The sequence below is a fragment of the Phocoena sinus genome, chromosome 8 (assembly GCF_008692025.1).
Source record: "Phocoena sinus isolate mPhoSin1 chromosome 8, mPhoSin1.pri, whole genome shotgun sequence".
NCBI classification, from domain to species: domain Eukaryota; kingdom Metazoa; phylum Chordata; class Mammalia; order Artiodactyla; family Phocoenidae; genus Phocoena; species Phocoena sinus.
The window spans coordinates 7,839,498-7,864,592 of record NC_045770.1 but is presented as its reverse complement, the minus strand read 5'-3'; the positions used below and the strand labels follow the sequence as shown (position 1 = coordinate 7,864,592).

The 25,095-nt window shown below is 46.2% G+C and overlaps 2 protein-coding genes across 4 annotated transcripts in view; one reads left to right on the top strand and one right to left on the bottom strand.

Annotated features, from left to right (window-relative positions):
• Window positions 1-261: 261 nt before the first annotated feature.
• VSIG10L2 (V-set and immunoglobulin domain containing 10 like 2) lies at window positions 262-10,092 on the top strand. The gene is given in 15 exon segments (XM_032639673.1): window positions 262-352; window positions 3,113-3,310; window positions 3,313-3,573; window positions 3,833-4,122; window positions 5,207-5,466; window positions 5,987-6,257; window positions 7,018-7,033; window positions 7,621-7,670; window positions 7,672-7,919; window positions 8,346-8,453; window positions 8,455-8,611; window positions 9,303-9,426; window positions 9,540-9,714; window positions 9,803-9,855; window positions 9,995-10,092. Coding segments are annotated over 15 exon segments (2,400 nt in total).
• Window positions 10,093-11,775: 1,683 nt separating this feature from the next.
• Window positions 11,776-25,095, bottom strand: part of CDON (cell adhesion associated, oncogene regulated) — a 103,139-nt gene continuing 89,819 nt past the window's right edge. For 2 of the 3 annotated variants that reach the window (XM_032641634.1, XM_032641635.1), the window contains 2 exons: window positions 15,579-15,853; window positions 11,776-14,984 (listed from right to left, as the gene is read on the bottom strand). In XM_032641634.1, coding sequence (XP_032497525.1) covers window positions 14,821-14,984; window positions 15,579-15,853 — 439 coding nt within the window. In that variant the 3' untranslated portion in view covers window positions 11,776-14,820. Of the gene's footprint in view, window positions 14,985-15,578; window positions 15,854-22,104; window positions 22,424-25,095 lie in introns of those variants that run through there. The other variant, XM_032641636.1, reaches the window with a different exon arrangement.

Here is a 25,095-nt window from a genome sequence, read left to right as displayed (position 1 = left end):
CCCTGCCTGAATTCTCACGTTTCCTCTGGACACAGGGCCTGCTGCCCACCCTGAGGTGGACGACAGTGCCAGATCACCATTCTTTGCTCCCTGAAGAACGTCTAACAGGGTTCTGATGCTTTCCCAGTTAGGGTGGGGGGATCAGAATGAGGGGGGATATAGTCAATAGGGTAGGGCAAATAGGGTAGTGCCATCCCCACTAGGTAGGACCCTGACCCCCAGGGACATCTGCCATTCTGCTCAAAGCTGAGTTAGGACGGCATGGGGGCTGAAGACCCTGTGGAGGGCGTGGAGGAAACTTGGCCGTGGGCTGTGAGAGTGGGACAGCTGGCTGTCCATTGTCCTAGGGCAAGTGAGAGGCCGAGAGCACACGGCGAGCTTCTCTGGGCCCAGGAGGAGCCTGCCTGGCATCAGCTCTGACAGCTCCTGTCCCAGCTGAGCCCTGAGGAACCTGACACCGGACATCAGAGCTCATCTCACTGGGGTCCAGGAATCTCACCCTCCCCCCAACCCCTCCATCAGATAATGGAAAACTCTGATCTCATCTCAGGCTGTCACTCAAAGACGGCTACGGCAGCAGGACATGCTGAGAGCAAGAGGGAGAGAGAGAGAGTGCTGGGATTCAGAGAGCCCTGGACAGCAGGAAAGCTGGTCTCCATTCCAGCCCCAGGGCCCTGACTTTGCAGGCCACATCTAGCTAGGAGCTTGGGAAGCTGGTGCACCGACTCTGTGCTGGGCACTATTCGTGGTGTGTGTGTGTGTGTGTGTGTGTGTGAATTTTATCAAGCATATGGAATAGTATATTTTTAAAAAGAAGGTACAGCTTGTAAACTGTAACCCCTACCCAAGACAAGATATAGAACATTATGAGAGCCCAAGAAGCCCCCCAATGCTAGTGTGAGTTTTTTGTTTAATATTCACAATAATCTTTACAAGAAAGGAGGTACTATTATCCCCATTAATCTGTGCAGAAACTAGAGCTCAGAGAGGCTCAGAAATGTCCTAAAGTTTCAGGGATCATCAGCCAAATTCAAACTGTTTGAGTCCAGAGCTCCTGGCAACACTCCACCGGTTTCTCCCCACGAAACCTGAGCAAAACATGAGAGGGGTCAAAGGGCATTTAAAGGCGTGTCTGCACCTCCTGATCTCCATGGTCTGGAGGGCTGCACACGGGGGTCCTGCACTGGGCAGGTGGTTGGACTTGATGAGGTTGGGGCCTTTTTCACCTCCATGCTCGGCGTTTTAATTTCATAATATCATTAAAATCAAAGTTCAGAGAGCACAGGGTCCTCCCCCAGGTCTGCCCCAGCCTGGTCCCGCCCTGCACCACTCTGCATTATGGATGGAGTGAATCATCTGGTAAACAATTCACCTGTAATTGGGACAGTGAGTGTAACAGGAGATCAGGGGTGGAGGTCTCAGGAGGGCCCAGGTGGGCAACCTGAGCCAGACCCCCCATTCTTCCAGGGCTGGGCTTCCAGGGAGCCCAAGAGCCAGGCAGGAACCTCGAAGGGGCAGCCACCCAAGGAGACGGGGCCATGGTGGGTCAGAGGGTCCTGAGCTGACCACTTAGCCTCCTGTAGCGGGCACCCCTCTGCCTGCTGCATCCAGGGCCCTCAGGTGAGTGATGCTCGGGCCTCTTCTTGCCGGTGGGTAGGCAGGGCCAGGGCACAGAGAGCACTCTGCTTTACCTTAAGAAGCCATAAGAGCTTATGCTGAGGGCCGCTGTCAGGGAGTAAGCATGGCGTGACGTGGTCAGATCTGGGTTTCAGAAAGTTCCCTCCAAAGCTGACAGTATTCAGGGAGCTGGGAACAGTGGGAAGACCTTTGCAACAGTCTAGGTGGGAGATGCTGGTAGCGTGGGCCAAAGCAGTGTCCGTGAGGTTGGAAAGAACCAGTTTCTGGGTTAAATGTCTTTCTTTTTTCTTTCTTCTTTTTTTTTTTTAGCTGTGCCCTGGGGCATGTGGGATCTTAGGTCCCCGACCAGGGATCGAACCCGCGTTCCCTGCAGTGGTAGCTCAGAGTCTTAAGCCCTGAACTGCCAGGGAAGTTGCTACATGTCTTTCTTCTTGATCAGTTGAACATCAGAATCTTGCCTTTGATCCCTTGCCTCCAACTCCATGCTGGTCTCCTCTGCTTCTCTCTCTGGGGAAGCTGCGGGGACAGCGGCGGGGAGAATCTGAAGTTGGGAGTTAGACCAGGGCTCCAATCCCAGCTCCTCCACCTACTGTGTGGCTTTAGACGAAGTGATTTCATGTTTCAGAGTCTGGAGGGATGTCATTGTCATTACAGTTAAGATCAGTAGGTGATGCAGGGGAAGAGTCCAGGGCAGGGCACGGCACAGGGGGGCACTCAGTCCACGGAAGCTAGTGCGAATGAGCCCTGTGGCTCGGTTGTCCTCCGACGCACTTATTTTCTTAAGTTTGCTGAGGCTCTTTACAGTATGCTGACCACAAGGGACAGAAGGACAGGGTGCTCAGGCAGGTCTTGGGGTTTCATGCTGGGCCCCGAGCAGGAAAGAATGCCTGCTGGCCTGCCTTACCCATGATGACTGTTTACTGCCTGACTCCCTGGGAGACTGGAAGCCCCATGAGGGCGGGGATGAGTGGCTCATTTGTCACTGTAGCCTGTGCCTGGCCTGGAGCACGTGCTCCGTGATTAACAGTTGACGAGTGGATGCTCGATGTGTGCTGACGGCAGGCTGGAGTCGTCTTCCTTTTGCTGCAGTGGGTCTGGAATCCCCCCGGGATCCTTACTCAGCGATCTCTGGGGCCTGAACTGCCGGCGGCCACGTACATCTCCTGAGTCTCGGGAGTCATTGTCTGGCTGATCATCAGATCTACTCCTGGATGCTTGTTAAAATACAGATTCCTGGGCCCTGACCCCTCCCCTCCAACCCAGGGGGTTCTGACTCAGTAGTCTGGGATGAAGCCCAGGAATCTATATTTTTATCAAGCTTTCCAAAAGGTCTGATGGGAACCTCTGCTCCAGTGTCCCACCCCACCCACTTCTACAGCACAGCCTGACAGGAAGCTCCGTGGGCTCCCTCAGAAACCGTCTCTTGTCCACCAACTCCAAAAGGGCTTATGCTGCCTTGTCAAACCCTGCGCAGCCAGCCCGCCCTGCAGACCAGTAACAGAGATTCTGGGCGATGACGGGGAGCAGGGGACCCCAGAACTGCCCAGACAGCCTGCATTGCCTCTGTCTCCAGGGCAGCCCCAGGCGACCCCAGGACTACCAGAGGAGGCCCCCTCCACCCAAGGAGGGCAGGGAGGCTCCGTGGAGCTGGCCTGTGGCTCCCGGTCTGCCCCCCAGCGGTCTTCTGGAGCTTCGCCCCCTTGGGCCCACTGATTCCGCAGCTCGTGGCCGTCACCAGCAGAGCGGAGTCTAAGGTGGAGGCCAGGGCATTGGCTCTGGGGGCCGTGAGTGAGTCTACAGAACAGAAGCCTGGTGCTGGGGGAGCTGGGAAGGGGGCCCACGGCCACCTCCTGTGCCAGGCCCTACACGAGGCCGGAGGCCAGCTCCACACCACCTACCCCTCCCTTGCTCTGGCCGTGCTGGCTGAGGGGCTTGGCCAGGGACCCAGGCTGGCTTGAGCTGCATTGCATGCTGCTTTGCATCTATTTGCATGTGTTTCCCATTGTGTTCTGCTGGGCTTGGGTTCTACTGGGCCCTCCTCCAGGCAGTGGGGAAACCTGGGATCATGAAGAAGGGATGCTCAGGGCCCGGTGGGTAGGCCAAACACTGCCAGCAAGCTCTGGGCTGCTGGACACAGCTGGGCATGACCCGGGTCTGTGATAACAAACACAGGGCCTCTCCTTCCTTTGGCCAGTGTCCGTATCAAAGCCTCAGGTGCAGCTGAGCGACCTGTCCCCAGTGGAGGGGACCTCCGTGGTGGCCACATGTGCAGTGTGGGAGGTCACAGAGCCCGTGGCCTTTGCCTGGTAGCAGCAGGCACCCGAGGCCCTGGTAGGGGTCAGGAAGCATCTGATCCAGCTGGACCCCGTCAATCGGACACACCTGGGCCGGTACATGTGCCCTGCCCACAACACCGTCAACTGGCTGAGCAGTGATGGAGCCTTCCTGGATATCATCTGTGAGTCAAATGGTCTTGGGGGAGGGGTCAGGGCTTGCACCCACCTACCCACCTGGGCTTGGCTTCTTGACACACATCAGGGCCCCTAGCCCTCCAAGAGGCTCCAGTAGGCAGGAGCTCAAGGCATTGTACCCACTGGTGCCAAATACGGCTCTAGTACAAGGGGTTTTCACCTTTTCAAGGTCATGGGCCCCTCTTACCAGGAAAATGTGCATACGTTCATAGTCACAATTTTACCCATAATTTCAGGGGTGGCTCAGAAAGTCTACCTTTGACCGGCTGAACCCTGAAGAAACAGGGAGGGGGCCACAGTGGGAAGAGAGGGTGACAATTTGGTGCTAAGTCTGAGGCTGAGAAGCTGAAGTTAGAAATCAGAAGCTTCTGTTGAAAGCAAGCACGCATAGCAAACAAAGGATTACTTTTCAGAAGACATAAAGATTTCCAAAACAACCAGTGAGGAAGAAGCAGCAATCCGTACAAAAGTGGACAAAAGACTAGAATAGTTATTTCAGTGAAGAGGAGAACACACGAAGCTAATTAACTTCTAAAAATATTTTCAAAAAAATTTTTTAATTTAAAAATGAAATCAGTGGTTCATGTGAAAGATGAAGATTAACATAGTCTAGAGCTGCACTGTCCAGTAGGGTAGCCACTTGCATGACTTTGATCATCTGGGATGTGGCTGAACCTAACTGAGATGTGCTCTGAGTATAAAATGTACACTAGATTTGGAAGACTTAATCTAATATATATATATATATATATATATATATATATATATATATATATGGGCTCATCAATACTTTTTATATTGATTGTACCTTGAAACCATAATATTCTGCATGTGTTTGGTTAAACCAAAAATATTATTAAAATTGTTAAAACCTATTGGTGTTTTTTTGCTTGGTTGGGTTTGGTTATTTTTCCTTTTTGAGGTTTGGAAATTTTAACACATCTGTGGCACACGTCTACCTATTGGACAGTGCTGGTCTAGAGGATTTAAGGAGCTAGGGCTCTGCCTAACAATGTCCACTAAGGATGGTGGTCTGTGCAAACTGTGAACTGAGGACTGTGGAAGAGACAGGTGAGCAGTTCTTGGGAAAGAGGTAGGAGCAGAAGGAAGCAGGCAATGTCGCCTGGAGTCACGCAGACACCCAGATCCCCAGCAGCAGGGTCCTCACCTGCACGAGCCGGCACCCAGCCCCGGCTCTGCCTGCCCTCTGCGGATCACGCCGTGTGAGTGTACGCAGGAAACAGCAGGGCTCTGCCATTCTAGGCAGAGGAGTGGGCAGGGGCCAGACCAGTGGGACCCTGGGATCCGGGGAGGGACCCCAGACCACAAGCTCCAGGACTTGCCGTGTAATGAGGAGGTGACAGCACTTGCTCAGTCCCCACCTCCCAGCTTTTCTCTCCTCTCCAGCCCTGGTCTCCACCCACATTGTGCCCTGTCCTCAGTCTGGGCTTAGAGCCCTGTGACACCCTCCTTACCGTCTCCCAGCCTCCAGGGAGGCGCTCATCGACCTGACCCTCTACTTCTACCACTCTATTATTGCATGTTGGTCTTGAAATATGCCTTTGGCTTTCTCTCTGCCTTGGAAACTCCTACCCGTCTACCAAGACCAAGTTTACATGTCATCCTGTCTTCAAAGTCCTCCTCCCTGAAGCCCCAGAGAGTTTGTCTTTCTACCTATACTCTAGCACTCATCAGATTGTATTGCAATTGTTTGCTTAGCATCTGTTCCCACTATTTCCCTGGCACGTGGTCGGCCCTCAATAAATGGCGAATGAATGAATGATCGAGCGACTGTGTACATGGAGGAATGAGCGAGTGAAACAGTAAATGAAGGAGGGAAGGTTGGGTAGGCCTGCCGGCCATTCCTCCTCCTGTAGGGCCATGCCGAGCCGTGTTCCCTACCTAGGGCAGCCCCTCTGGAGCCCCACCTGCTGGACCATGGCCACGATCAGAGACCAGTTCATCACGCTGAGCTGTGAGTGGCCTGGAACCCCCTGCTGTGCCGAGCTGGTCTGATGGACGGCAGCCGACCTCGGCACCGGCAGCCGCTCCTCGCTGGCCGTCCACCTCCTCCAGGCCCAGGACGACCTGGCTGGCAGAGAATTCACGTGCCTGGGCACTCACCCACTCACCCGACGCCCTTGGCCGGCTCCAGCTAGGTGAGTGGGGGCTGGAGACTCGGTTCTGGGGCGGGGTGGGAGCAGCAGCCCTTTGGAATCAGGATGAGGGGCTCTGGGGGACAGCTGTGCTGGAATGCAAAGTAAGTGAAGACACTGTGTCACCTCACCTCCCAGGGACTCAAAGTTTTTGATCCATACAGTCAGGGGGCTTGGTCTAGGTCTGTATTGTCCAATAAAAATATAATGTGAGCCATATATATACATAAAATTTAAAAATTTCTAGTAGCCACACTTAAAAAAGTAAAAAGAAACAGTGAAACGTTTTATTTAGCTTGATATATCCAATATGTTATCATTTCCACATGTAATGATAAAATTATTAATGAGATATTTTACATTCTTTTATTTTCTTGCTGTCTTCAAAATCTGGTGTGTGTATTTATAGTGACAGCACATCTCAACGTGGACTGGCCACATTTCAAGTGCTAAATAGGCACATGTGTGTTTGGAGGGGGGGAGCCATTACTGGACAGCACCATCTAGACCATGAGGGATTCTGTCACCCTCATTTGCATCAATTTGCATGAGAGGTGCCTGACTATATCCTTGACTTGCATTAATGTTTCAGGTGCCAGAGGTCTCTCTCTGCCTCTCCCACCCCCTCTATTCGTTTTTGGTCTGATTTCTTCCTCTGTCTTCGTCTGGCCCTGGCAGTCCTATTTATTGCCAACTCAAGAAAAAAAGAATTAAATATCGAAGTAAAAATTTCAGAAAAGCAAAAGCAGCAGAGCTGTCACATAGAACAATTGTCACAAAATGATTCATGTCTTGGTCTCCAAACGTTGGGTGACTAGCATGTTTTCAGGGAGGTCCACCGCTCAAAATATTTCCTTCCCTTCTTACTCAGTCTCGGGACTGGAAATTCCATCATAGGAGATTCACAGACACCTGAAACCCTGGGTCTCTAGGAGTCAGGCCATAAAAACTGAGCACCTGCTATGGGTCCGGTCCTGTGCCCTGGTGGAGAGGTTGTGGGCCTTTACGGGGAAGGAGGCCCTTTGCCATGTGCTAGGAGGAGGTGCTTAATGCAGAGGTGAATAGGGCAGGGGCCCCACCTGTAGGAGCTGCTCTGTGGTCGGGTGGGGGAGGAGCATCGAGGAACACAGCTGCTATCAGTAAAGCCTGGAGCAGATAGTGACAGGAATTAGGCATAGAATGAGAGCCTGTAAGAGGAGGCAGACCGGGCCATGACAGGCTTCACTGTCAACCCCACAGGCCCCGTCTCCTCTGTCCCCCACCATCCCCTCCACGGCCGGCCAGCACCTCACCTCCAAGCCTCTCCACTAGCCCAGACACAGGGGGCACCTTCTAGCTTACCCTCTCTGTCCCTGTGGAAGCCCCACAGCTGGCAGTGGCTGAGCCCTGGGTGTCAGCGCTGGAGCGGGGGAGACGCCTGGCTGGGATGTGCCCTCCTCGGGGGCACGCCACCTGCCCAGCTCCTCTGGCTGGGATCCCAGCAACGGCAGGTGGAGCCAGGCACTTCGGGGTTCATGCTGCACCCTGAGGGTGCCCAGCTGCGCCTGAGTGTCCGGGGTGCGCACCCAGCACGCCACAGTGGCACCTGCCAGTGCAAGGCCCGAAATGCCTTGGGCTACAGCAGTCGGAGCATCCCGCTGTAGGTGCTGAGTGAGTGAGGGGTGGCGTGTGTGTGGAGAGGGGGATGGGGAACCTCCAGCCATTGCCCTTAAGGTGGAAAGGCACAGGGATTCCCTGCTCCAAAACTTGGAGGCGTTATCTTTCTCAGACACAGGGCCTCAAAGAGCACAAGCCCCACGTGAACGTGAATCTGATGCACTCGAGTTCAGGCAAACAGGACGCCACGCAGTCAGAGTAATCTCCTGTCCCTCCATTTATAGAGGAGGAAATTGAGGGCGGTGTGTAAGTCTAGGGTAACACAGACTAAAACTACACGGAAGTGGTCAACGCTACAACCCCGATCTGCATGTCACCAGCTTTTCTCACCAAAACCGTAATAAGTATGCGCGCGCGCGCACATGGTTGTTGGTAGGTGCGCACGCGCCTGCGTGTGTCCCCACCCTCGCCCCGGGATATCCAGCTACCCCCAACGTCACCTCACCGTCAGCCGCCTGACCTACGGGAGACGCCAGAGCGAGGTGCAGCTGCCATGGGCCGTCCGAGGCCCAGGGGCACGCAGAGCATCTCTTTCCTGGGGCTTGGGAGACCGCAGCTGGTGGCATCGAGCCGGAGAGCAGTGGCCGGCGGCCGGGGGGCTTGGACCCGGAGGTCCTCTATGCCTTCCACGTCCTGGCTCTGAATGACCGCACAGCTGGATACCCCTCTGAGGTGAAGACACCAGGTGCCGTAAGGCTAGCGCCGTGGAGCAACCCAGGTTTGCTCCACCGAACCGAACTCGGGGGCATCTTCCTGTCCCCATGGCATCCCCGACTCTGTCCCTTCGCTTCCTTCCTCCTGAGTCCCTCCACCCCCAGCCTCTGTCCTCTTCTGCACCCTCCCCTCAGGTGACCCCCACTGCTGTCTCTCCCCTCCGTCCCCTCCCGGGGAGGTTCTGGAGGCCCAGGCCTAGGGGTGGGAGCCACAGTCGGCTTGAATCAGAAGAAATAGGAAAAGGGGAGGTGCAGGTGCTGGTGATTAAATAAGGATGGGGGCCCGACTCTGCGCCTCAGTCTCACCTCCTGGGACAGAGGTGGGCTCTTGGCTTCCTGCTGCTCTTTCTCCACGCTGGGAATTCCTTGCGTTAAGGCATCCTTTCCTTCAGCCCCAGGCTGCCGAGATAACTGGCCTGCTGCCTCCCGTGCCAGATGTAGGGGACTTGGCTGGGGACTCAAAACCTCAAGAATACAGGCACGCAGAGCATCTCTTTCCTGGGGAGAGACCTGGTCTCCAGATTCTCTGTGTCGAGGCTTGCTCTTGATGACCCACCTCAGGTGGAGGGGGAACCGGATGAGCAGGGCACAGCCTGCTTGGTACCCTATAAGCCACTGTTGCCAAGTTCAGCAGCGGCTCTAAACCTATCCCGTGCAACCCCGCCTAGCGGACCACCCCCTTCAGCGCCTATCCTGCAGTGCTGGATGCGGCAGGAACAGGAATGGTAGTGGCAACGGTGACCTCTCTGCTGGTGTTCCAGTATGCTGCCCGGCACCTGGACACCTTCCCCTGTGAGTGGGAAGCTCAAGGGCAGGGTTGCTTGACCCTGTAAGGTGGCCCCATAAGATATAGTCTCCCCTGGGCAAGGAATCTAGGCTCTTCCTTAGTTGTGACCTCTCCCCAGTGCTAGATGTCCATCAGGACTCCAACCCCCAACCTCGGGCATCTAGGGCCACCCCCTTCTGGGTTCCTGAGTGTCAGGGAAGGGAGGGTTATTCTCCCAACACCTGTGCTGGTTGCTCAAGAAACGCACCTCTTCCCTTTCTTCCTACCGGCCTTGGGCGGTTGCCTGTTCCCAGGTGAGTATGGAAGCCCAGTCATTCTGGAGGTCAGGAAGGCTGGGAGAGTGTAATTGCCACTAACTTTACTCTCACACTTCACCCTCAGGGAGCAAAGTCACCAATATCAGGGTTCAAGGGGTGGCTCCGAGGCAATGACAGGTAAGCTCGATTTCATCCCCAAAGCCAGGAAACAGTCCTGAGTTTCACGCGTGATGCTCAGTCTCTCTTGTCCTCTGGGAACAATCTGGGGCACCCCCAGGGCATCTCTCTCTCCTTTGCTTGTGTCTGTTCTTTGTAGGCACTGAACCACCACCCACCACCCCAGGTTCGCATCCTGCACAAGAATCCCCGGGGGCTCCAGTAAACGTCACCATCACAGTGACTGCCAAACCATGAGGCCTCAAGGGGAAGGTGCCAACACGCTTAGGGGAGAAGGTGGGGACGGGAACATCCCCCTCGGTCATACTGAGTGTTAAAGCCAAGGTAGCTAAGACCCCAGCTACCCCTTCCCACTGAATATCCGGCTTTTACAACCAGCACGAGGCTCAACTGCAGGGCCTCTAAGTGACTTGATTATGAGACAAGTCCTGGCCCAGCTTGTGGAAGACAGAGGTGGAAAGACGAGGAAGACACACGACTGGGGAGAAGACGAACCGGCTGTCCGAGGGCAAGTGAGAACCACGGTGCCGGGACCAGTGTCTGGTGCCGTAGGAGCAAGCTGCCTGCTTCCACACCAAGTCCGTGAACTGAGAAATCCCTCGATAAATCACACGTGATGCTCTCACCAGTGGAGGATTATTCCGATTGCAGCTCCCACAGGGAAAGGCTGACCTGGCTTCAGCTGGGCTCCAGGTTTCCCTACTGGGAGGAAACTAGGGGATGGGAAGCAAGATCTGCAGGCATGTGTGCCCTTCATTCAACTCTAGCAAGAGATGTACTCGTCTAGTTCTTTCCACATCCCAAGTTCCTTCCCCAAGAACACGAGCTTCTACTGTAGGACCAGCTGAATCAGGGCTGGTAGCAGAGCCAGGTGCCCAGGGCCTTTGTCTCCCTTTCACCTTTCACGTAGGAATAGCACCGAGCCTGTCGTGGGCAAAGGGCCTCACAGTTGCTAGACCCTGGAGTCCGTGCCAACGAGACGGGACAGGGTTCTTGCCACCAGGCTTGGGGAGCTGGCTGAGAGGGGACCCGGCCAAGCCAAAGTCACACTTTGTCAGCCGCCAGCATGACTCACTGACTCCAAGCGTGCGTGTCTGACATCTGGGTGAAACACAAATGCGTGCTTGTTCCACTGCCTGGAAGAGTCAGCAGAGCTGCCTCCGCAGGGGACTCAGATGAGAAGAAACAGCGAGAGAGCCAAGGGATCATCCTGCCAGGAATCAGGAAAGTGGCGCCCGAGAGGAGACGGAAAACTGACAGAAACTAAGTTCTCCTTAGGTTCTCACAGATTCAGACTTCATTAGACGAGGGGTTTCGAGTTCCCTCACAGCTCTCAGGACGGGGGCTGAGGTTCAAGGAAGGCTCTTTTAAATCTGGGGAATACAACAGAACAAGGCGGCCCCACCCCGTGCAAAAGTCCCTCTCGGCTTTCTGGTCTAAGCAGCTCAGACACTGAGTTTTTCAGGGCAGTAAAGCAAAGCTGCTTCTTGAGACTACGTTTCTACCCTGGGGTTCACCGGGACATAGGTAAACGGTAAAAATAGGTGAGGTCTCAGAAGGGACCCCTCTTCCTCACTCTCCTGCTGCTTCTCTCCTAATTCTTGCTTCCTTCCAAAGAAATACTGAGCTCCCCAAAGGGAGTGTGCCTGCTTCGACAGAGCTCCTTGGTGCACGTATTTTCCCAGCCTCCCATAAAATACCTGTCCTGGATCTTTTTCCTTTGGGGCCTGGATCTCTGCAGTCAGAACAGAATGGATTAACTCACTGGGCTCTGGGATGCGCATAGGGGATTTTCAGGGGAGGACAGGGGTCCAAAAAATGTCAGAGTGAGATGTACACCCACCCCAATCACAGGCTATAAGCAGCTTTACGCAAACAGGGAGCAATCAGAGGATCCCCATCTTCACGTGCTACTCTACATGAAAGCAGCATTCTCTTTTAATATAAAATCAAATCAACAAAATAAAACCTGTCAAAGCTACATCATTTAAAATAGGTACAATTTCAAACATTACCACTTTAAGGAAAATAAAACATATTTTTCAATATGATACAAAAACATGCATCTTAAAAGTCATTGCTTTAAAAGAGAGCAACACAGATGAAATTCAGTTATAAAGTTAATTTCTGGGCAGTACTGTAGCTGGAATGAGATTTGCATCGCAATCAGTAAGGATGTATTGGCCCTTGAGGACTCACTCAACAAAAACCAAACCCAGAAAGAGATGCTTTTTCTAAAGACCACTTCAAAAGGTTTAAAACATCGCCATTTCACTTACATCTTGTAGAGCACCCATCAGACGATCAGTGCATAACCAAAAGAAGGAAAAAAGGAGCTAGTGAAATTATATAGTAGGAGTGGGGGGAGTTTTATGCTAAAACAAAGACTCACGGCGAATTCTAAGAGAAGAAACACAGAGAGGCCTGACGGATTACAGGATCACTATTACGCTGAGAGAAGGTCAAATTCCCGTGCGCGGATGGTAGTGAGGGGGCGTCAGGGAGAGAAATGAGGGCTCCGGGGAAGACCAGGCAATAAGCTCAGAGCTCTGCCCATGGAGGACAGAGGCAGCTTCTCTCGTTGTGGAGTTAGAGCATCCGAGGAATCCCACGGCGGGGCGGGCCAGGGCTTACAGAACTGGACCAGTTCCATCAGGAGAGTGAACCACAATGCTTTCGGAAAGCAGTATGGAAAAACGGAAGGAGCTCAGATTACAGCTCCAGGTAAGTCCAAATGCTGGCTCTGTGGCTCACCTGTGTGACCTGGGGACTTTACCATCTACTTTGTAGATGTGTCTTAACAGTAAGATTTGAGATAGCAGTAACAAGCACCAGCACAGTGCCTGGTACACAGCAGTTACTACACAAATGTTAGAGCCATCGCCCACGCTGTACTTTCCTCTGACTTCCTGGCAAGTGACATTAGGTAGGACTGTTTTGGGTGACTGTGCAGGGCTAAAAGTTCAGAACAACTCACGGTTAGAGAGCACTCATAACTCCTAAACATGAAGGCAATTATATATATATTTATATTTATATATCTCAATATATAAAGGCATTTTTTATAAATAAAATACAATAAAAGGGATAACACTTAAAACAGCGTTACTAACAATATAAATAAAGCAGTCCACAATGAGATTGCCCTAAAGGTAAAGTTGTTTTCTCTTCCTAGTGGACAAATCCCGTATTCAAAGTCAATCTTTAAAAGCAGTTTATGACCTAAGGCTCATGCTAATACACCTCTGTTTCCTGAATCAAAATGACTGCCTACAAACATTTACTCCCCAGTTTTCTAAAACTCCCTTTGTGACTGTATTGCCTGTAACTTGACTGGCAACACAGGATATGTCTTTATATTCTGTGTGCTAGGACTTTGTCCTTTGCTAGCCACAGAAGTAAGGGACACAGCTATCCCCCTCCAAAGCTAACTGCATCTAAGCAACGTGAAGAATAAATCCAGTCAGTATACTACAGGCATGGACGTCTGGAATGGAGAACTTGACCGCAGCATCCCTGATACCCGACTATGAAATCATATCTACTACATTCTACTCAAAGTAATCCTTGCATAGTGACCCAGCTCACAAAGCACATTCCACTAACAGTTCTATTTATAAAGTATATAGACATATGTAAGGGGATATTGACGCATTTATATAGAAAGTCGATTAGTACAGTATGCTAGTCTATTTCACTGCAATTGTTGGGAAACTGTAAAAGTTTTCCACTTATGCTGGAATTGCTTGACTCTTAGGTAGGATCTGTTTCTTCCCCAAAGGGATGCACGATCCAGAAAAGAGCAGTGATCCATAAAGCTTGACTCAAGCTATTAAATACACTTAGAGTGTTGTTTTGTTTTGTTTTAGATGTGGAGAAGAAAAGCCTTCCAACGACAGCTGCAAACGTCCTCGTCACTCAGAGGCGGCAACAATTGTGATTTATGAGCTCGGCTAATCGAAGCTTTAGGTGCCTGTTACAATGATGACATTCAGAAAAAAATGTCTGGAAACTTCAAACCTCCAGATTCTTTTCTGACACTCCCATCTTCCAGGTATTGCCCAAGCTGGAAATCAGAAAACATCGATTTTCAGGGGCTGTGGTACCATGACACATCCTATACTAATGGGAGAGCTTCCGCCGAGATAGTCCCCCTGGAACCCTCCCTTTTTTCTTAAAATGCACATCTTTCTCTTCCAGTCACTACTTGAAAGTCTTATTTTGCTCCTACTCTTAGAAACAGTCAAAAAGAGCCCCATGGTGACCATGTTATAAACAAATGCAATTTAAAATTTTAGTAGGCATTCTTTTTCTCTCTGGCCCTGGCTCCCTTTCTGCTTCTGCAATAACCCAACCAGACTTAACCACCACCATGTCCATGACACTCTTTGTGATTAGTGCCTAGAAAGCTGGACATAACTTGTGCCCATGTGCAGACGGTCTATAGGTCAACTATCACTTCTGTGGAAGGCACTCATCAAACTCACAAGACATCTGCTATTACAAACATCAGGCTACAACTGTGGTTGACTACAAATGTTCTCAGAAAGTCTGATAACATGATAGTGAAAGACAGCTTTCCTTCTGAAAAGTTCCAATGGCCTGTGCAATTCTCTCTTAGATGAGTCAGCCAATAGGTGGGATCATCGTAGGAGGGGCTCTTACTGTCGCTGAGGCTCTTGGACAACGTGGAATGATCCCACTGCTCTCATATGATTGAAAACTATGCCAAACCAGGTTGTTTACTACTGAGGGGGAGGAAGAAATAGGGAGGGAAACTTTTAAGGCATAAATAATATAAACGGGCACACATTTTAAGATACATTCATATGACATTACTACTACAAAAAATAAATAACGATTTTTCTCTGAATTGAATTAATGTCCTTCACACAGTCCATCCCCAGGCCTGTTTTGTGCAGTTACTGGCTTGAAGTGGAAACATGACGAGGCACCGACACATCCTCAGGTTGCCTGGGATTGCTGAAGGACACCTGAAGGGCTGTCTACAGGAATGCCAGGAGGAGACCATGGTGTCTTTTCAGCGCAGTCCTTTGAAACAGGTGGCAAAATAAGAGGATTCCAACTTAAAATTTTGTTCTCTGTTTCTGAAGGCACACAGCTGTCTCCTGAAACACAAAGGTTTGGAAGTGATAAAGGCTGATTTTTATCAAAGCAGTCTACAAACATTACCTTGAGCAATAAAGAAAGAATCACGAGCAAGATCAGAGCCCAGTTACATTTAGTTTGAATCTGAGGGAGACAGTAGGTTTAGAAGGTTTAAAATGAAGTTGAGCTCTCATGAACAGTTGTACAATTCATCTCAGGGTTAAAGGAAACCCCTTAAAAGCCCCCAAATTACCATCTTAAAGAGAGGCTACAACTCCAGAATCAATTCAAATGAAAAAGCTCAGGATCACAAAATGCATCCTTCTAGCAAGTCTACTTTCAGGTACAAACTGAATCAAAGCCTATTTGGATTTATTTTCCAAAATGTTCTCAGGATGAACAACCTGAGATGAATGGTGTGCATAACAAAATTTCAAAGAACTCTTTATTGAGTCAACTTTTTTTTAAGTATCCAATATCCTCCCCCCCCACCCAATATCTAAGAAATACGTGAGTTGATCACAGAACATTCTGAAAGCATCACCTTTCCTGATACGGTTCTTAGTTAACTGAAGACTATCTAGAAACTTAAGATTTATAATGTCTTGCTGTACCTCTGTTGAACTCTGCTGCAACTTCCACACAATCAGAGCTGGTCTCATTTCTATTGTCTTGACAGCAAATAGGCTGCGCAGGTCTTCGTGCCTTGTCATCTTTGATGCCCTTCTCAGGTGACTGACCACAGTCGGGGACTGTGGAAGCCAGACACACAGGCATCTTCATGTGAATGAGGGGCTTCATTTCCAAACCATCCTGAGGATAAGGTGCTACCACTGGGACCACAGGAAGGGGGCTGCTGCTGAAACTGCTGTTGGTTTTGGTGAAACACCTATAAAGGGTAAACCAAAAGAAATAGAATTGTATCTAGAGGGATCAATAATTAAAAGTCACTCATTTTGAAATATCATTTGGTATTTTGTATTCATAGATTCTTAAGAAAGATGGATGCTTAGAAATAACTAAATGATTCACTATGATTTGAAATATCAAAAATTAGAGTTAAAGTGAAATACAACAGGAGAATGCATCAAAAAGCAAACCAATTAAGAATGGAACTGTATATGATGACCTATCCCATGTTTCCTTTGCCCTAGTCTGCTGTCAGAAGTTGTCTTCATAATTAAATAGCTCCAGAATATAGCACACAGACAGAAAAGGCCATCCACACTGGAAGGAATGAAAGAAAAAAAGAGGAAGAGGACAGAAAGCTAAGAAACTTTGGCCATATGAGAGAAATGACCTTATGAAAGAAAGCCAACAAAAACACGCTGTTTTGAAATCAGATATGTTCCCTCTCACTCTTGGAAAAAACACTACAAGAACTAGACACCCAAAATCCAGGTTTTATTTTTCAATTTTTTTCTTTTTAGAATTAATTGCTAGAATTTATTAGTACTGAGCATTCACTTCAATTCTGCCCTACTTTTATTTCTTGCCTTCATCCAAGATATGTGTTTTCTCTAATTTTTTTCCTTCCTGTTCTTCAGACTGGATAATTTCTATTGATCTTCCAGTTCATTGACTCTTGCTTCTGTATTCTCCAATCTGATTTTAAGCCCTATCAGTAAACTTTCCATTCCAGTTATTTATACTTCTCAGCTTTGGAATTTCCATTTGATCTTTTTAACTGTTTCTATTTCTCAGATGAAATTCCCCATGTGAATTCATTGTGTGTATATCTTCAAGTCCTTGAGCATATTTGTAACAGCTGCTTTAAAGTCATTGTCTACTCGTTGTGATATCTGGATCATCTCAGAGTCTGTTTCTATTGACTATTTTTTTCCCTTGAGTAAGTATCACATTTTCCTATTTCGTTACATGTATAGTAATTTTTTTAACTGGATTTTTCCCTCTGATTTTCTGGTTGATCTGTTGGCCTCAACCTCCATCCTTCAACACCTTCAGTTTGTGTTCTTGACCCAAGATTGGAGAATGCCCTCAGGCAAAAACCCATAAACAAATGTCACCCATTGTCTTTCAAGGTTAGATTTATTCAGTTTCTGCCTGTTTCTGGTTACTCTACAATACTTTCAAATTGTCCAATTTCATCATTATTACCTGTGGATGATCAAGCTAGTCCATCATTAACAGAAACTGGAATCTAAGAAGTATTTATATAAAAAAATAAAAATATTTTTTATTTATAAAATTAGGAGTGAGAAAAGTCTGGAGAAGACATTTCATTTCGCTTTGATCTGGGTTTGTTAGGTAGGAAACACACAGGACTGACCAGTAGTATGATGGAGCTAGGCATGTTAGGGAATAAAGATAAGAATTCTTTGGACTTCCATCCTTTGAACATGGGATGGTATGCTTCTGGAGCGTAAGAAAATCAGTAAAAGGAAGTCCATGCAACTGTTACCAGCATTTCTGTTGGTTCAAGTTATTAGAAATACCAAATCCTAAGCATGAAGACTCGGAACCTGGAAGAGAATAAGACATCTGTCAGGAAAACAAATCCTTAATTTAAATGAGTCCAACTTTAATTTCAAATAGAGAAATATATTCACTCTACACTTAGTAGAACTCAGATACCAGTCACCTGGCATGAAAGCAAAGTATGTCTGTCAGGTATTCATCTGCACAGAATAATTTGACTACAGCATTATCTAATATGACTGTAATTTTAACTTTTAATAGTACAGGAAAGATATATACCTGATTGAAAGAATATCTGTGTTCCCATGCAAGTGTTAAGGCAGTCAAAAGTGGAGGGAGCACTGGTGTGGAAGAAAGTTCGTTGGAGTCAGAATCAAAGCACCGCGCTGGACAGATCATGACTCCAGGAAAGCGTGGCATTCCTTATTGGTCTGATGTACATTTTATTCAACTCTGAACTTAAAATTTCTTCCGGGGTGCTGACGAGGGTGAACACGAATCTCTTGACATCCATTTTAAAATGTCCATGTTATCGGTCTCTTTTTTCAGTAGTCTCTTCCACTGTCGCAACACCCAGGGAACCTGAAAATCCCCCTGAATGTATTCAATTCATGAGAATCCACAGACCGTAAACAGGGTACTCACCCAAAATATGGGGCAAGTCCAGGGGAAAAATCTTCTTGTTTTTTTTTGTTTTGTTTTGTTTTTTTTGGCCGTGCTGCATGGCTTACAGGATCTTAGTTCCCCGACCAGGGATTGAAGCCGGGGCCACAGCAGTGAAAGCGCTGAGTCCTAACCACTGGAGCACCTGGGAACTCCTGGAAAAATCTTTTTGCATTCAAACTACTACTAATGAGAATTTAATAGATATTATATATCTATAAATAATGTTACTTAGAAGAACCCTTTATTCTAAAACCATTTGCTGATACTTTCTAAATGTCAGACACTGTGGTAGACACTGAAAGTATAAAGATAAATACAACAGGTTCCAGCTCTCAGTCTAGCAGAGGAGAAAAAGTAAACAAATGGTTACAATATAATGTAGTAAGTGTAATATAAGAAGGTATAAAAGACACTGGGAGCGCTCAACTTTGAGATGGGCTATAGACGTATAGCTGATGAGAACAGGGTACTTCCCACATTCCAGCTAAAGACCAGTGTGTATTCCTCCATGCTATTTCAGACTCAAGCGTCTTATAATTGAGGAAATTACAGTAGATGGCAATTGTGGAATTAGAGAGTAAGAAGGATTCTGATTTCAAAAAACCATAAATATCTCTGGTCAGGGGAATCTATGTGGCTACCATGATTCGCTGGAAATCATTCTTAAAAATTAAGTTCCTGGCTTCTGGCTATGGCTGATTATATCAGAACAACTCTCCTGCCAAAAGCAACCTGGCAATTAAAAACGATGGCGAAATTTTAGTTTAAATCTGTCAAAATCATCAGAGAGCTACTCCAGCACTTAAGTGGCTGAGATTCCAGAAAAAAGGTAAATGTGAGTTTCAGCACCACTTTTCCTCATGAGGCATCCGCCCAGTTCAGTGCAGGATGAAACGCTAAGACGTCAGCAGGAAGTGGCTAAGGAGCTGAGCAGAACTTCTGGCAGTTTCCTGGGGCTGGGAAGACAGAAATTGGAGCTCAGAGCCTACCAAAGAGAAGAGGCCCCGTAAACACCCCCAGGCTTTTCACTGGGACCCTTGAAGGGTTACATTGTAAAAATAACAGTGAAGCAGGAATAGACAAGGCTTTTAAAAAGACGGAAACTCAGCATTAAATCAGCTCAATCGCTGATTGGGTTAAAATGATCTGCCCCTTGCCTAACTGCCTGCCAAAAACAAAAGTAAATCCTTTCTGGGGCAAGAAAACATCTTCCAGAGACTCTATGAGTTATTATATGCAATGTCCAGAATTCAGTAAAAAATTACGTGGCATTTCTGGAGACAGAAACAAGAGAAAACTAAGTGATGCAGACATTGAGTTAGGAGACAAAGATTTTAAAAGAACTGGATGAACATATTCAAGAAAACAGGTGACAAGATGGAGAATTTTAACAGAGACTTAGAATCTAATAATAATTATTATTTGGAATTTCTAAACTAAAAAGTAGAATACCTAAACGAAGAGCTCAATTCATGGAGTTAAGACCAAATTGAACACAGATGACTAGAGGTTTACTGAACATGAAGCGTGTCTCTGCACGGTCTTCAGACTGAAGCACAGACACAAAAGGATGGAAAATATAGAAAGAAGCTTAAGAGGCATACGAGGCATAGAAAAAAGCTCAAAAATATATGCTGGCACACCTCATTTTATTATGCTTCACTTTATTATACTTCGCAGATAACGCGTTTTATACAAACTGAAGGTTTGTGGCAGCCCTGCGTCAAGCAAGTTGGTCAGCGCCATTTTTCCAACAGCGTTTGCTCACTTCTGTCTCTGTCATACATTTTGCTAACTCTCGAAATATTTCAAACTTTTTCATTATTATTATATTTGTTATGGTGATCTGTGATCAATGACCTTTGACTGTAGTTGTTTTGAGGTGCCACAAACACTGCTGTCTTAAGAAATTGCCACAGTCATTCCAGCCTTCAGCAACCATCACCCTGATCAGTCAACAGCCATCAACATTGAGGCAAGACCCTCCACCAGTGAAACGATTATGACTCACTGAAGGCTCAGATGATGGTTAGGATTTTTTTAAGCAATAAAGTATTTTTAAATTAAGGTATGTACATTTTTTTGGGACATAATCAAAAAATTCATGTGACTCACTTTATTGCAATATTCAATTTATTGCAGTGGTCTGGAACCAAACCCTTGATATCTCCAAGGTATGCCTGTAAAGTTGGCATCTCTCTGGAGGACAGAAAAGAGAGAATGGGATAAAAGCTATATCTGGAGAGTTAAAGGCTAAGAATTTTCTAAAACTGATGAAAGTTCAAGCCACAGATTTAAGAAGTTCTATGAACCCCAAGCAGAATAAATACAAAGAAAATTATACTTTCAAATGTGAATAATTAAATGGCTGGAAGCAAAAATACAAAGTGAAAATCATAAAAGCAGCCAGAAGAAAAAGACATTATCACCTTGAAAGGGAACAACAGCTGTATAGATGATTCTTCAATAGAAACAACAGAAGCAACAAAATAATGGAATGACATCGTTAAAGCACAAAAAGAAAGTAAACGCCAACCTAGAATTTAATGAACAGTAATAAATACCCTTTGAAAGGGAAGATGAATTGAAGACATTTCCAGACAAAAAATCTGGGAGAATATGTAACCCTCAGACCTTTACTACAAGAAATACTACACGGAATTCTTCAAGTTGAGGGAAAATGAGTACCAGCAGACAACAGGAAGAAATACAGAAAAATCTACAAACAGGAAATGAGGGAGAGGGTGTGGAGAAAAGGGAACCCTCCTCCACTGTTGGTGGGAATGTAAATTGGTGCAGCCACTGTGGAGAACAGTATGGAGGTTCCTTAAAAAACTAAAAATAGAGCTACCATATGATCCAGCAATCCCACTCCTGGGCAAATACCTGGAGAAAACCATAATTCAAAAAGACACACGCACCTCCATGTTTATTGCAGCACTACGTACAATTGTCAGGACATGGAAGCAACCTAAATGTCCATCGACAGATGAATGGATACAGAAGATGTGGTACATATATACAATGGAATACTACTCAGCCATAAAAAATAATGAAATAATGCCACTTGTAGTGACATAGATGGACCTAGAGATCATCATCTTGAGTGAAGTAAGTCAGACAGAGAAAGACAAACATCATATGACATTGCTTATATATGGAATCTCAAAAAAGGGTACAGATGAACTTATTTACAAAACAGAGTCACGGATGTAGAAGACAAACTTATGGTTACCAAGGGGGGAAGGGGGGTAGGGACAAATTGGGAGATTGGGACTGAAATATATACACTACTCTATACAAAATAGATAACTAATAAGAACCTACTGTATAGCACGGGGAACTCTACTCAATACTCTGTTATGACCTATATGGGAAGAGAATCTAAAAAAGAGTGGTTATATATACATGTATAACTGATTCACTTTGCTGTACACCTGAAACTAATACAACATTGTAAATCAACTATACTCCAATAAAAACTGGTAAAAAAGAAGGGATGAATAGCAACAAAGGTAATGTCGGGAATTGTGACTAAATATCGACCGCAAAAAACAGTAACTGTATTGTCTTAAAGGATTTTAAATATTTATAGAATTAAACCACATGACAAAAATAACAAAACACTGGGGAGGGAACTGGAGTTAAAATGTTCTAAAGTATTTTATTGTCTAGGAAGTAATAAAAGTACTAATGCATGTTAGACTCTAATTAAGATCATAATGTCCAGCACCAAGCACACAGTAAATGGCATATCGTATGACCTCAAAAATGCTGAAAAAATAATAAACATTAGAACATCAGACTTTTTAAATAACCTTTTCTGTAAGCAAGTAAATTTATTATCAAGGAGCAACAATTAAACTAATTGGTCAAGATACCTTATAACAGACCATACCTAAAACTAAGATAATACACGTAGATTAAAGTGAGAATGAACCATGGGACGTCCCTGGCAGTCCAGTGGTTAAGACTTCATGCTTCCACTGCAGGGGACACAGGTTCGATCCCTGGTCAGGGAACTAGGATCCCGCATGCCGCTCGGCACGGCCAAAAAAATAAAGTGAGAGTGAACCATACACTTACCCCTTAAGATTTTTGTACCACAATAGTAGTTATCTCTGTCCTTGTTCCATACTAGTTCTGTTGTTTGGTCTTTCTTCTACCTGTTGGCTTCAAAGTTCTCTGACTTAAAATTCAGTCTTCTGGAGGACGGGCAATGCCCGTCCTAGGTGGCGGAGAAAGCTCTTAGTGACACAATGGAGCACAGTCAGGCACTTAATGAAATCCCCGATCATGATGTAAAACAAACTAAGTGAGCTTCTGGCTTGATGTTCCATTTCTCTGCAGGAATCTGGAAGTAATACAAAGGTGCTAGAAACCTGAAAGACAAAAGAGGATCAGGTCAGAAAGAGAAGTTTTCATTTAAAAAAGTAAAGTTAAGGTGTAGGAAAAAAATATACTTGCCAGGATTTGAAACACCAGGGCAGTTCCCTAAACACAAGATATTATAAGTTAATAATTGGCTTATATAGATCTAATATGAATTTAATTTCATAATGCTGACATAAAATAATGAAGACTCACCAGATAATAAGATGCCTTAAGTTCTTCTGTTGTTTTGTTCCTTTTAGTTTCTTTTCTGTCCTGCTCATTTCTTTAATTTAAAGCAAAGGACGAGATTTTTAAAGGAAATCTAAGGGCAGTCTAACAGTTTGAGTGTAGAGCACTTCCATGAGAATGAAGGTGAGCTACATGGATGGGACAGGACCGAGGGATGGTCAGGACAGAAGAGCCAGGGCCAACTACGATGGATGGTAATTAGAGGGCTGATACTGTCACCTGGTTTTATGTGCTGGGAGTTAACAAGCAGAATACACATGTTTTAAAAGAAATTACAGATATTTAGCAAGAGAAAAGTGCAATTTCCTATTACATATTCTTTAGCAGCTATTTTTCAGGTAAGTGATATAGAAAATCACAGCAGTGTATACTTTTATTCCGAACTGTGACTCTTAATTAACAGGGTGGTGCTGGTAGTAACATCGTCATTTGAGTTAGACTGTTAACATGATTATAACCCAAATTTCAACATGATAAACCGAACTGATTTAAAATTTTCTAGTATGCCAAACCCTAACTCATAGTCATCAGTAATTAACCACGTAGATAACCAAATATAAAAAGTTCAGTCACCTTACTTTTAGTTCATTTCTGGATGTCTACATGTGTTGACATAAATATGGCTTCAACTTGGGGGCTACATGCTAAGATATAAGCACAGAGGTCATAGTCGATAAAAAAGGAATATAATACCTGTTCTGAATATAATTAGGCATATAACATGTAAAACAATTCTTTTACTGATAACGCTTTAATTAAAATTTCTTTTTTTTTAAAAAAAACTGTGGCTTTATTTACTTATTTATTTTTGCCTTGCTGCGTGGCATGCGGGATCTTAATTCCCTGACCAGGGATCGAACCCATGCCCCCTGCAGTGGAAGCATAGAGTCTTAACCACTGGACTGCCAGGGAAGTCCCTAAAGTTTCTAAAGTAATCAGATAATCACAAAAATAATACCTGTATATACGTAAATGTAAGGGACCCAAATCTATAACAAGTGAGAGAGAGAAAAGGGCAAATGTCTGTGTCTGCAAATGTATCACATTCATTAAGATGCTCTTATAGGGGCTTCCCTGGTGGCGCAGTGGTTGAGAGTCCGCCTGCCGATGCTAGGGGACATGGGTTCGTGCCCGGGTCCAGGAAGATCCCACATGCCGCGGAGCGGCTGGGCCCGTGAGCCATGGCCGCTGAGCCTGCGCATCCGGAGCCTGCGCGTCCGGAGCCTGTGCTCCGCAACGGGAGAGGCCACAACAGTGAGAGGCCCGCGTACCGCAAAAAAAAAAAAAAAAAAGATGCTCTTATAATGCACATCTTACAGTTTACACGATACAAAGAGCTTGTAATTTTACTATCTTAGGCTTCTCAAACAATCTTTCAACTGCAGTTACTATTGGCTTAAAGTGGGGTGAAAGTTTTCACTGAGTTGTCTCTGGCTCAATGAAACGACTTTTCCTAATTTTAAAACATTGAGTAAATAGAACTCTGTGCATCATGCCACATACAAAAATCTGTGCTGTTTTGCAAGAATTCATGTAGTCTGGGACCTGTTAGTTTATTACTAAGATATCTTTTAGTAAACAGGAGAGGCCTGTGCGACCAAGCTGTAAGGTAGGAGAATGACTATTATAGTGTCATAAAAATAAACTATTTCACCAACAATCTGAATAGCACAGACTAGGAAATAAGAAATTGGAATAGTAGCATAGGATTGTTTTTGAAAGAATACATTGCTTTAGTATTTGACTAAACATATTTTGGACGTTCCAGTAAAACTACATAGCACCTCTAAAATATTTTGCAGAGAAGTATCCCATTTCTGATTACACAGCTGAATATTTGTTAAGCATGATTATGTGCAGAATAACTCTGATTAGATAATTATATACATTTTTCCTTAAGTTTCCTCTTTTGATTATCCCTGGAGGGCAGGGACTAACAACCCATGAGCCTCTTGGATGTGTGATGCTTATTTTCGTGAATGTGCTTCATGAACTTCTTCTGAGGCGGTTTCATTTTGGTGGTGGTTTGTTTTAATATTCAGCTCACCCCTGCTGTTTCCTCTTGCCCCTGTGTCTGTTATTTTGCTGACCTAGCCCTTATTTGGGGGAAGTCATCAGTAACTGTGCAGCAGAACCCTGATGACATTCCTCCAGGGCCCATAAAGGTTCTCCATTCTCACCGTACACTCTTTGTTGGATGCTGCAGTGGGAATTTCCTTTTGGGAATTAGTTTCTTGGTGACTGTCACCCAACAACATGTTGGGTGACTATAAATGACTGAGTGCATTACCGAACATGGCAAGTTCACACACACACACACACACACACACACACACACACACACACACAAAATCCTACAAATAAAAGACCAAAAGTACGAGTCTAACCATGTGACTCGCTGAC